Raw genomic sequence first — 13854 nt, forward strand, 5'->3', positions numbered from 1 at the left:
GTGGAATGTGTTTGCCTTTCGCCATTTTTACGGTCTCTCGCCATGCCCTGAGAACAGTTTTGTGCAGCCTGTCGATCTTTGCGGAATCAGTCACAATGCCTAAAATGAAATTCAAGACTCAACACGCGTTCGGTGCACGGAAGCTCGTTCTATGAGGTCCGTCCGGATGGCGAACCATGCCGCCGACGATTGCTTCGCCTCTTCCAGCAACCCACTACCTTCTGCACATGAGCAAGGCTGAGAAACGAAATGAGGTGAAAACTGAAAGGCGACAAAGAAATAAAGGGCACAGAGATGTATCATATGTTGGGACTAAAAAAAAGAAACCAGAAAAATGTGTCCCAGCTCGAGGGCATGGAGACAGTTAAGTGTTGAGCAGGTCATTTTAGACCTGGAAATGTCGCAAGTTTCGAGGGTCATTTTCTCGGAATTATTACTTTTTTATTTGCCTTGTATGGCTTCTTATCCCAGCATCATCTCAGGAACCGCTCATCGGATTTCCATGTGGTTTTCTTTTTATCCTGTTCGTAAGTAATTATCTCTGAGCAAGAAAAGCCCATTTATTCAAGGTATTGTGTTTTTGCAATACAGTCAACGACCGATTTTTCGGATCCTCTAGGGAACGTAAAAACGTCCGAAAATTCAGGCAGTCCGAAAAAATGAATGCATGCAAAAAAAACGCACCTTTTTTCTTTTTTCCTCGGATCTAGAGGGTAAAGGGTGAAGTACCGGGTTTCCGAAACCCTGCCAAAGCATCAGTGAAGTGGCTATAAAAAGAGACGTTCAAAAATGCAGCCGACTGCCGGTTTATTATGTACATGTGTACCGTCAGGGCAGCCGGTGTTATTGCTGCAGTGGCTTGAAGAACTTGTTTATTGTCGTTTGGGTGGCGTTCCGCTTGCATGCGATCATATTTTCCTCAATCTGAGCAAGGGTCGTGTCAGCACTGTACACCGATGACAGCGTCAACAGTGCTCGCGTCAACTCAGCGCTCGTAGGCGGTGCAGGCATTGGCTCCTCCTCATTTCCAACATCGGAGTCATCCGAGTTCCCCACAACCTGACGGACTATTTCCTCGTCAGTCAGTTCTGCGCAGAAGTCGAGCCCGTTGTCAGCGTCAACAAACTGCTCAAAAGTTATTTCTGTGGGTATGGAAACCCCAGCAGAGCGAAGGTCGTTGATCACGTCGTCCAAGGGCGGACTCACGTCGTCCATGGGCGGGCTTACGTCGGCCATGGGCGGGCACACGTCAATCGCTTTGTTGATTTCAGGAATGTCTGCTGCCTCTGTGGCAAGTACGAAGCCCGCGTGGCGAAAACAATTGCGAATAGCGTCTTAGCTCACTGCCTTCCATGCGTCAGCAAGCATTCCAACAGCAGACCGAAGGTCAACGTTGTAATCTTTGCCGTTTTCCGCACACAGCACCCTGCGGTGTAGCACCCGTGAACGGTACAAAAGCTTTAAATTGCGGATGACGCCTTGGTCCATCGGTTGGAGGACTGCAGTCGTGTTGGGTGGCATGAATTCCAGCTGGACAGCCTTCAAGTTTTTAATGTGTCCATGAGCGGCGCAGTTGTCAATGAAGAGCACGACACGTCTGTTCTGAAGTTCAAACTTCCTGTCCAACCTGCGGACGTAACTTTCGAACAACTGCTGAGTCACCCATGCCTTTCTGTTGGCTTCGTACAACACTGGCAGCTTTGCCCCTTTAAAACACCTCGGGTTCTTTGACTTCCTGCTTACTAACAAGGGAAGCTACTCGCTGCCAGACATGTTGCTGCCGACGAGAACGGTCAGCCGTTCTTTACTATGCTTGCCACCGTGGCATGGGTCACCAGCAAAAGCCAGTGTTCTTTCTGGCAACAACCTAAAAAACAAACCAGTTTCGTCGCAGTTGAAAACGTTGTCAGCAGAGAACTGCTGCAACAAAGACTGAAGTTTTCCGTTGCGGTACTGCTCAATAACTGCACTGTCGACGGCGCCGCTCTCACCGCACATCTTCTTGAACTTGAGGTCATTCCGATGTTTAAGGTTCCTCGACCATCCATCACTAAATTTAAAATCCTCAATGTCCATTTGAACCGCGAGAGTTTCCGCTTTTTCTTTCAAGATGCAGCCCGAGACCGGCAACCTCTTTGATATCATCGAATTAAGCCACACGACGAGAGCTTCCTCGAGCTTTGGATGGACACCCTGGCTTGAATTCTTTTTTTGGGCACCAGACGGTTTTTCAGCCGCTTCCAAGATCTTGCCCTTGTTCTTGAGGAAATCCGATACTGTTTGCTTTGAAATACCGAACTCCTTGCCCACGTCAGCCTGCGATCGGCCGCTTACGACTTGATTAATAATGGCGGCTTTCTTCTCCATCGTTAATCGACGGTACTGTTTTCCGCGCTTCGATGCCATCGGCGAGGACGACGAAGACGGAGTGGGGGCCATCGTAGGCGAGCGAAATCCTCAAGTTGCAAACAGTGCAGTTCGCTGACGAGCGTCGAAGCAGCTAGGCCTAGCGTCGCAGAGCGCACTTTACACAACCAAGGAGGGACACAACAGCACAACCACGCACCACACACCACGCTAGCCAAAATGTGGCCTGCGCAAACGAACGAAATGGCGCCGCGGCGCCTCCGGAAACTCCACCGGAGGCGGAAGTGCGGCGTTGAACATAGCCAGCGTGGCCAGACCAAATCGCTGTGTGACGGCTAGATTCGGCTAGTTGTGGTTCAGAGCGGTGATATGCTTCGGCTGCAAGTCGATTTCCTTCGCAAGGGTGATGCGCAAGAAGCCAAATGACCTTCCGTCGCGTCAAAAAGTCCGGAAAATTGGACGGTGGAGGGTTCGAGCGTCCGAAACTTCAGATGTCCTTATACATTGATTCTATGGGGCTCGTGGCGGTGCCGCGAAGGCGTCCGAAATATCAGGCATGTCCGAAAATTCAGTCGATGACTGTAATTAAAATTTGGTTAACATGTTCACTGCGTCGTGGCCCACCGGTGGGTCACGCAACGCAGTCCAGCCGTGGTGGCGCAAACAACGAGGCGTTTCTTGCAGTGCGGCGACGATATGCTTCCACAAATGCATGAAAATGCGTTTCCACTATTATATCACAGATGGCGGTAGCGTTATAAAGCGCGCCTGTATTTATTAACATTGGCACTTGCAGTGCGCGTCTGATGATAAAGCTGACGTCTGTCAGGAAACGGCGCAAAAATGTTCTAGCTACTCACTCCAGCCTTTTGTTCGGGCGCTTTCCACATGCGCGACCTACTTTTGAAAAGCGCTCACAATGTGTGCAAGAGCTCAGCTGAAGAATTTCTGTCCTATTCGCAATAACTTGGCTCACTCTCAGTGCCAAGTCTCGTGGTCATCATCCTTGAGCTTTCCATTTTTTACGAGCATTCAAAAATCGTGATGGACTGTCAAAAATTCGACGGGGGTAAAGCAAACCAGAAGAAAAGACCCTATGGTGGAAGCGGATCTGCGGGACAAACGGCAGCCCAAATACGCTGCCACCCACTTCGTGCGGCACAACTTCTGCTCCAGTTAAAGTTGAGTGTTCAAGCAGCGACGATGACAGCCTCGAAGAGTTATTGGAAAGTTCTTCTGAACTGTGGGATGGTGAGTCAAGCGTTTGCGGTGAAGCGGTATCTGAGGATTTGGAAAATGGTGATGTTCAGGCTGCATTACCTGCCGAAAGCTGGAATGCGATAACGATTAGAGTTCGAGCGATGTCGTGTTCGAGCCCTCCTGTGCTAATCAGCCTCCTGACTAGCAACGATGCTGTCAGCTTGTTTTCCTTTTTTTTTTTACTGATGACATTTGGGACATGATGGTTCATGAGACAAACAGGTATGGGAGGCAGTACATAGACTCAAACGTCCTACAAGAGAAATCGCGCGTGAAGAAATGGACTGAGAGAAACATGCAAGAAATGAAAGTGTTCGTTGGTGTACTGATCTGCATGGGTCTAGTAAGGCTTCCTAATCTGCTGCACTGCTGGGCAAGAAGCGATCTGTACAACGTAAACTGCATTCGCCAGAACCTAGCCCGCGTCCGGTTTCTGCTGCTACTAAGGTTCTGGCATTTCGCAGAAAACGAGGAACCGAGCGCACAGCAGGATTGTCTCTTATCGTATTCAACCGTTGATGGAAAAAATGAATCGAAATTTTTGCTCAGTGTTGGAGCCAGGCAAAGAGATTGTCATTGACGAAACAATGATTCCGTGGCATGGGCACCTCACCTTTAGGCAATACATCCCTGGTAAAGCCCACAAGTATGGAGTCAAGCTATACAAGGCCTGCACGAAGGAGGGCTATACATTGAAAGTGCAAATATATGCCGGAAAATCTGGCGCCATAGTGGGCATGGGGCATGCCGAAGAAGTAGTATTAAATTTGATGGCTGGCTTCACCAGCTGTGGTCGCACACTTTTCGTCAACTTCTATGCGAGTATGCCGCTTGCGTCACGCCTGTTGAAAGATGATACATTTTTATGTGGCACTCTCCGATCGAACCGAAATGGGCTTCCGAAAGAAGTTACACAAGCTGCAGTAAAAAGGGGGAAGTTGTTGGTCTTGAATCCCACAACGGCGTAAAGGTGCTGAAATGGTTGGATAAACGGCCTGTTCTCATGATGACAACGGTTGCTGAGCATCATTCCAGCCTTGTTGATACCGGGGGAAAAAAAACGAGAAAGGGTGAGCCGATCATGAAACCGCGCACAGTCCTCGACTACAACGTGGTGAAAAAGGGCGCAGACTACAGTGACCAAATGACATCCTACTACTCCTGCCTACGCAAAAGGGCTCAAGTGGTATAGGAAAGCTGCGGTGGAGCTCATCGTTGGAACTGCAGTTATGAACGCATGGGTTGTCCGTTCAATGGTGGACGGTAAAACGTCGCCAATCATCGAATTCCGCGAGGAGTTGGCACGCGCACTCTCCGCCACAGCTCAGATTGAGACCGAAAGGACACACTTAACAAAGCGCGCCCATACGCTGGAAAAGGCCGATGGACCTGCACGGTCTGTCCGAAAAGGAGATGTACTGGATGCTACGCATCGCTGAGAGCTCGCAGAAGTTCAGAGCAGGCCAGGGTAATGGTGAAGAAAGTTGTTATATTTTGCGCAAATTGCGTGGGAGGGCCATTTATGTGCTTGCCATGTTTCAATCTTCTGCACGAGTAGAACTCCTGAACATAGACTACGTTTTAGACATTGTGAGCTGGTGGCACGTAAGACGTTTAGTTGCAAATGCTGCGATTTGAACTGTTTTTTTTTTTTTCTTCCGAAAATTAATTCTGGAAATACTTCAATAAAATGTCGAGTTTGAGGTCTTGTTCTTGAGTCTTGGTGCTTAGTGAATGCTGAAACGCAGGGTCATGTGGCGTTGCCCCACAAAGGGGAGCTGGTCGGTGGGTAGTAAACGTAACAGGCAACGGCCTCCAAACGCATAGTCTTTATTGTGGAAACTTGTGCATGCCCAGGAAAAGAAAGAAGAATCGAGGGTGCGATAGCAACAAGTGCCTCTGCACTTGTTCGGACCAGAACGACCGAAACTCTTGGCCGCACACTGGTTACATAAAGCAGGAGTTTTGTAGACAGAAAGGGCGCCGTTTTTCAAGGACATCCTTGAGAACGCGCTTCAGTCGCATTCACTGGGGAGGAAGCGAGCAGAGTTGCTGTAATAAATGACTCGATAAATTCTCCAGATGTCGTATGCTACAAGGATCCATTATCCATTTTGTTTTTATGATCCATTTAGTCCTTTACGTCAGGTCATTATTGTTCGATGACGTAGCCGTGCCGTTCAAACGTCCGTGGGAAGCGACCCGACTATTGGCTCATTGGCGACCGGACGTCACTATTGGATGCACCTTGCAGCCCATTTTTGAACCACAGCGCGCAACGAATGACGAAGGCTATCGTCAACGCGGGTATCTGCTGCTTTTCATTTCTGTGATTGGTCGACTGCTGCTTTCGTCTGATGATGCCGTCAGGCTTACGTCACGCGAAATGGAGCGGAAAATGGACAATGGATTCTTATAAAATGTGGCTCCACGGGAAGCAACTTCCTGGAAATGCACGGGCCAAGTGAACCACGTGATGATTTTCTGCGCTAGCATACATGATTGAAGCAGCCCGCGCAAACTGCGACCGAAAATGCCAGTAGAGCCATCTTTCAGCAGGCGGCAAAAACAGCCTCAGAAGTGTGCCCCATCGGTGTGTCACGCCGCACCCGCGGAAAGCATCGGGTGACCCACCGGTGGGCCACAACGCACAGAGATCAAAACTATGATATGGGACTACGCAGTGAACGTGTTAATTATTGCATATCTAATTAGTAACTAAATTCAGAGCTCAGCTAAAACTTCTTAGCAATAATGAATTTCGGAGTGTCAGCACATTCTGCAAATTCTCCAGCTCTGTCCCAAGGAACCCGTGTAAACCACTTCTATATACAGTGAAAGCTCGTTAATTTGCACCTCGGTAATTCGAACTGACCATTACGGTCCGGCCACGCTGCATAGTTGTCTATGGGTAAACCAACTCGTTATTTCACACGCACGTTGGCTCCTCCACCGATAATTCGAACTGTGCGCCGCCGCATGGTGATGTTTTATCTGCACTACAAGCTTTCTTGGTGTAATGACAGGTGGCGCGAACGCTCCAATCCAACTCAATCCAGCGCACCCACCATCATTCCCATCAGCTCAGTGCCCGGATGAGCGGAGCGAGGGCAGCAAGGTGTCGCCAGTAGCAACAACCTATTCTTTCACGTCATGAGCGTCTCCCGCTGTGTTGCTCTTTAGGCCGTGTCGCTAGGTGGGCTCGATTGTTAGGCCTAGTATTTTCTTGGAAGCTCCGGAATCATTCTGCTGCTGTGCCATACTGATCCGTGCCCCGAGTCATGAAGTGGTGTTTGCTTCGATCATTGCGCCTAATTTTTGTTGGAGTTAGCAGTGTATTCTCGTGACAAAGGCTACAGCGCCAAAACGCTGAAGGAGAAGATGGAAATCCTTTGTGAAGTGGATGCCGGGAAGGCAAGCAAATTGGAAATTGCTTAGAATCATTGCATCCGTAAAAGCACACTCTCAACGTGTATAAAAAACACGAGAGCGATTGAGGATGCGTATGCAAATGAAGTTTTCACCAGCAGTCGCAAGAGGCATCTTTCTGCGAAGCACCCGGAATTGAACCACATGATGGTCAGCTGGATCAAAGGGATGAGAAGCCAGGACATTCCACTGAGTGGCCCAGTGGTCATGGCAAAGGCAGCAGACTACGCGCTTCGCCTCCACATCAAAGATTTCAACGCTTCAGAAGGCTAGTTTCATCGCTTCCGGGACAGGCAAAACATCGTGTTTCATGCTTTGTCGGGCGAAAGCAAGGATGTGAACAGTGAGACATGCATGACGTGGCAAATGGGTGCTTTGCAGGAGTACCTCGAAGCCTATTCGCCGTGTATCTTCAGTGCGGACGAAACCTTGCTGTTCTACAAGCTGCGACCAAGTAAGACGATGACTTACAATGGAGACACCTGAGCAGGCAGGAAGCGTAGCAAGGAGCGCATAACCATCTTGGTCGCAGCAAACATGACCGGGACGGAGAAACGGCACCTCCTTGTCATGGGAAAGGCTCTGAAGCCTTGTTGCTTCAAGAGCATCCACACACTGCTGGTGGAATACAGCGTTAATCGCAAAGCGTGGATGACATAGGAATTATTTGGGCAGTGGCTGATCAAGCTCAACCGTAAGTTTGAACTGAGCGGAAGAACGCTTCTTTTGATTGTGGACAACTGTTCCATGCACACGGTCGATGTGGACCTGAAGGAATTATTAAGCTCGTCTTTCTCCCGCCGAACACAACTGCAGCCCTGCAACCGATGGACCAGGGCGTCATTAAGAACGTGAAATCGTTCTACATGCGCCACATGTTGGAACGCGTGGTTTTGTGCGCGAGCACTAAGAACTACGCTGTGACACTGCTCACAGCCTTTCATATGTTGGTGCGTGCCTGGGATCAGGTCACGGCTGCAACATTTCTAAGTGTTTCCGGCACTGTGGCTTCAGTGTGGCTGATGAGGGCCCATGCATGGAAGCAGCTTGTGAGCCCAGTCAGGAGAAGATGATCCCCGTAGGTTTGCGTGATGCGCTATAAGATGTCAGCTTCGACGACTACATCAACCTAGACAGCAGTGCTGCGGTGTGTGGCGCTTTGAGCAACGAGGACATCATCGCGCAGGTAACAGGCAAAGAGCCTGTCATCGATGATGATGAAAAGGACGAAGAAGAAGGGCCGCATTTCTGCTTCGCATGTGATGGAGGCGATCGGTGCCGCGCGCCTGTTTTTCAGTTTTGAGGAGAGCGAAGATGATGCTCTGCATTACTGTTGCTCTTTGGAAAGCAAAGTAATGAACATCGCTTTCAAGGAAAAGAAGCAAAAAGTGATCACAGATTATTTTCGTCAATAAGTAAAAATGAGTTGCAAGTGCTTTCTAGCAACCCAGTCTCGTTTCTGGCTGTTTTTCCATGCCTTTCGTTATTTCAAATTTTGTTTAATTCAAACTTGTTAAGCATCCCCATGAAATTCAAATTAACGAGCTTTCACTGTACTCCTGTAACTTGAGAACCAGTGGGCACAACTCTATGAAACTTGGTAATTCTTCAAACGTTCGTGCTGTTGGCCTACCCTGAAATTTTCGTCAGGATATCTCGCGAAACGAAAAAGTTGGTACTCTCTCAATCTTCGAAGGCTGTTTTCTCAGAATCAATTTTTTGCTTGGTGTGGCTGCTCAGTCAGGCCATATCTCGGGAACCACTTATCAGAATTTCATGGGGTTTCCTTTATTCCATACCTGAATAAATTTCTGAGGACAAGACAAGTCCACTTTTTCAAGATATTGTGTTCGGAGTTTGTGATAAACAGATAAAATTTGGCTAATGCAGGTCTAATTAATAACACTAAATTCAGGACTGCGCTAAAATTTTTAAGCCAGGAAATTTAGAAAAAGGGCCTTGTCTTGCTCTGGGGTACCTATCCAGAAATGAATTTCACTGTGCCAGCACATTTTGCAAATTTTCCAGGCATGTCCCAAGGAGCCCACGTAAACCACCTTGATGTACTCCTATAGCTTGAGAACCAATGGGCACAGCTGTATGAAACTTGGCAGTTCTTCAAATGTTTGTGCTACGAGCCTACCCTGAAGATTTCATTCAAATACCTCAAGACATAAGTTGGTGCTCAAGGGTAGCCTTCCCCCTTAATATTTACAAGGCACCATGCATAGTGTTTTACGCATAGTTTCTCTGCCAGTGCTGCTGGAGCAATAGGATATAATGTGATGGACACGTGTGAAGGGCTAGAAATATTTCTATATCCAAGATGTGTAACAACAGTGCATGGCAAGTCTCATAAGTCATAACTGCTTCTGTGCAGAGCAATAATGGTGACGTATCGGATGTAATGTGGCCTCATCTAACCAGGGGTGTGCTCTTGTAAAATTTACTCCACGGTGAATATTACATTCTAGCTGGCAGTTGATGTTTTACATGTCAAAGCAGCATTGTGGGCTATGACTCTGGGCACATTGTAGTGGAGGGCAGCAAAATATTTGGCTACCTGAGTTCTTTTTAGTGTGTATCATATTCTCTGCCTGAGCCACTCTCTCAGCTGCTGAGCCATTTCCAGCAGGTCATTAACTGCTGGTTAACCGCTCATCTGACGTGCAGTGCAGAATGCAAGAAAACCCATACTGATCACAACTGCCGCATCCGTTGAAGGAAGAAAGAAAAAAAAAGCGTATCTATGCAAGTTCCAAGGTTGGCTGTCCCAACTGCTGCACAAAACAATAATCATGCATGCACAAAATGGGCATGGCCACTACCTTGCTGGTGGCCCTGCAGATCAAAATCATCATTCACTCGTGCTGCTGAGCCCCTGGAATGGTTTACAGTAGGCTCCACGGAACCCTTCTATTACTTGGGAGCGCATTTTGGATCACTTGGGCACATACACCAGGGCATGCCTTGAACCCCTCCTTACCTTTGCCGATTTTGTTTTAGGACTGACCACACCGTAACAATTGCCTCCAGCAGACTGTATCCCTCTACTACAGGGGCTCTCATTATTTATTGTCTCTGGGTGCCCCAACAGCTTTGAAAAGGTTCTGGAAAACCCCACATGTCTTGGCTTCCATCCGTTCATGCCTAACATGCGTGATAAAATGAGCATGCAGACATGTGGCCGCTCAAAAAAAGCCCAAATTCAATTACCAATGACCGGCTGTATAGAGGAACAGTGTGCAGTCAACACTTACAGTAAAACCTTGTTGATATGTTTTTCTTTAATTATGGGAAAAACGTATTATTCAAGAAAACGTATGATCCAAACCGTCTGATTTTGAATAATGTAACTGCTGAATGAGGCAAAAGACATTTATTGACAGTTTCACTTTATAAAAAAGTCGATTGGCATATTTTGGCACAAGAGTTGAACAGATCCTATTCCAGTGCTCGCTGCGTTCGCATTGTCTTTGGCGCAGAAGTAAATTCGTAATGCATCCGGTCTGTCGACAGCAGTGACGAAAGTAACCAAAATCTTTCTTGCCATTTTTTTTTTATGCTTCGCCCCTTTGCACCCACGCACTGTGGGAAAGCCACCACGGCGGCTGATTGTCGCTGTGTTCTTGCTTTTTAAGCTGTGTTTCCCACACCTGGCCCATTCGTTTATAAACGCATCGCTGTAGTTCATAGAAGCTTCGCCTCCTTCCCATTATGCACCACGAAGAAACCTTTGTATTTCTTCTCTCCATACTGCGTCCCCGCAGAAACAGCCGTCACTAAACCTAGCGCGCCGTTATTTTCCTGTTCTTGGTAATGGTGGTAGTGGTGGTGATGGTGGTGGTGGTGCTTCGCCTCGTTGCATACAGGCACTGCAGAAAAGCCATCGCGGTGGGTGGCTGCCGTAGAAATCGTGCCGCGTGCCCTCTCGTTCGGCCCACTTGTATGTTTGCACATGTGCGGTTGGTCAATAAATGTATTATACGACCACAATTTGTCGAAATTTTAAACGTAGCCGAGAAATCATGTTTTCCGGGAACTTATTAACCGAGAAAAATATAGTGTAACTTTATGGGGCATTTTTAATGTCCGCAATTTTGACCGTACGAACTGGGAAATCATATGAACTGGGAGCATATCAACGAAGTTTTACTGTACTCTGTGATTATTCCCAAATTAAAGTGCGTAACGGAAGAGTTGGGGTCGAAGCATGCGTGGATTTACGTGCTCCAAAGGCACCCTGGAGTTCCTCGGAAGCGTTCTCTTTCGTTACAGACTTAGCAGAAATGGGTACAGGTCATTTGAATACAACAGCAATGTAGCATGGTTAAGCAGTTGACCTGTATACAATTTTGTGCTGCATGATTAGCTCGTCACACATGGGCCATTGTAACAGTGACGCCAAAGAATGTTTTGTTTTATCTCACCTTGTCCAGTTCCGATCGATTGACGAAACAACCCAGGCTATGGCATTTGATGGCATCAACTTCAAGGGTCAAAGCTTGAAGATCAGACGGCCACATGATTACCAGCCCATGCCTGGCATGTCTGAGACGCCTTCCGTGGCCGTCCCAGGTGAGCGGCTTCTGTCCGTCTGCAGCACTGAGCTGTACTACCTTTCTCTCTGTCTTGAGCTGCATCTCTGGCCGTCTGTCCTTCTAGAAAAAGCACCACTCTGGGGTAGATGTAGCATTGTCAGGGGCAGAAACCTAGGGCTCTAATTTATATGCACAGCGGATAAATCAGGTCTTATTGTGTGAATGTTATTTGTTCATCTATCATTCACTGACAAAAGCACCTATGCATTAAGAGAAACATAATAAAGGCATTTTTATGCTGTATTTCACATGCCACCCTCTTCTGGAGTCTTGCATGGCTTTACAGTATTATGGTTAGGCTTCCATCACATACTAGATCAACAGAAGCACCACTGTATAGTCACAGACTTAGACCTTGGAAACCGTGATGATTTTGCCCACATCTTGCTATTTGTTGAAATGCTTAGCCTTGCTTGTTAAGTGATGCCTCAACAAATTACAAGGGTGTAAAACAAGCACGCATGGCAACAGGGCAGTTGTCTAAAAAATACTGCAAAACCTTATTATGCACACGCTTTAATTCCACACAGTGTAAGCTAATAATGCCAGTGTGCAAATGCAAAAATGGTTGTCTTGAAACCTGGGGTAAAGTGCCGATGTAAGGCTACACCTTCTTTCATAGACTTCATAACGGAGATTCCGGCCAGATCGATTGGCATCGATAGTGGGGATTACTCAGTGCAAGTCTGTATATTGTAAAATTTAGTTTCGCAGCTTGAATCGTGAAGTTCATCTTTAACTGCTCCTGACATCCACGCCAGTGGTGATAAAAAGTTAGGGCCAGTGGTAATGAGACTTGGAAGGCCTACTCGTACACGTGCTGTTATATCACGTTGCTTGCTCTCTGTCCCGGATTCTCAGTCAAGAACTTGATGGGGAAGAATGTTACGCACTTTGTAACAGCTGCAGTAGGTGCTGCCATAATTATTACAAAGCAGTATGAATTGGAACACTGGTTGTGTTGGTAAGGTGAGGATACTAATGATTTGGTGAGTTGCAGCTTTCTGCCACATTTTGGATCTCATTTTTCATTTATTTCTACCGTCAAGGCCAAGCGCATCTAGCAGTGTTTAAAAAACTCCTCATGAACAAAACTGAAATCCTCTGCAGACAAAGCAAGAATACAAGCTGTAAGACTATTAATGATAGTGTTAGTAAATGGCCTTTGGAAATGCTGGTGATCTTTGCTGGAATACGCAGGTCTCTGAAGGTTCTGTTCCTGCGATGGGCTTGGAACACAGCTTTCTGTTGTTACCTACTGCAGCTAGGCTCACATGCATAAACTATTGGCTCTTGTATAATTGTTCTGCCATAATTTATAGTTGCAACTTACTGTAATTGTAAATAAATTTTGCTGTCACATAAAAGCATGGCCACCTGTTGAAGCAAAGAGAACAGCTTCCAGTGCCAAATTAAGTGACGCCAACTCGGAACGTGCGTCTTCCTAGCTCTTAATGTGCTCATTAACGAGTTTCTTGTGGCATTTTTGATGGTGAAGTCTTCCAAAGAAATTTGAGAAAATGCTGCTCGGAAGAACTGACGAGGAAGTGAGGGAAATCGGCTCAAATTGAAAGCTTCAGGTGTGTGTTAGATGCGATGTTACAGTTCGGTGACTGTTTTGGCTATTCAGGCATGTTGCTTTTGTTTACTTAAGCTTCGACGTTGAAGGAAGGGAAGGCAAACTCGTTATTAGTTATGCCCCGTCGGGTGCATACAGGCAGTAGAGAATTATAAGCATTGCTGCTAAGAACTGGAAATTTTTTAAACATTATAGATTTGGCACTTTGGTGGGTATGCAGAAAAAGAAATGTTTTTACCGTGGGCCAGCATGATATAACAATTCTGTAGTGGTTCCATTCCATTTTTGTGTTTCTCATCCTTTGTCATCAACTGAAATGATGCCACGCCCCTTTTACCGCTGGTCTTGAGGCAACAGCGAAGAGGGCAATGCAGGGCGTGACGTTTTAGCTAATGGCAAGGAATCATCAATACAAAAATGGAGCGGAGTTGGCTTCAGAATTGCTGTATTATTCCAGTCCCAATGCCGTGGAACTTTGCAGCCTCTTGTGTGGATTTTTAGGAGTAAAATAATTTCCTTTAAAGCCGCCACCTTCTCCAGTTTTAGTGCCCAACCCTTGGCAAGATACCTAGGGAGGCAAGGAAAATGGATGCATGGACCCAGCATCTGTGGTGCTGT

General features: G+C 47.0%; 1 protein-coding gene across 1 annotated transcript in view; it reads left to right on the forward strand.

Moving 5' to 3' along the window:
• U2af50 (U2 small nuclear riboprotein auxiliary factor 50) overlaps positions 1 to 13854 on the forward strand; it is a 41741-nt gene that overhangs the window by 14700 nt on the left and 13187 nt on the right. Inside the window, exon 6 of the mRNA XM_077658865.1 lies at positions 11496 to 11634. Coding sequence (XP_077514991.1) covers positions 11496 to 11634 — 139 coding nt within the window. The remainder of the gene's footprint in view (positions 1 to 11495; positions 11635 to 13854) is intronic.

This window comes from Amblyomma americanum, chromosome 3 (assembly GCF_052857255.1).
Source record: "Amblyomma americanum isolate KBUSLIRL-KWMA chromosome 3, ASM5285725v1, whole genome shotgun sequence".
Classification (NCBI taxonomy): Eukaryota; Metazoa; Arthropoda; class Arachnida; order Ixodida; family Ixodidae; genus Amblyomma; species Amblyomma americanum.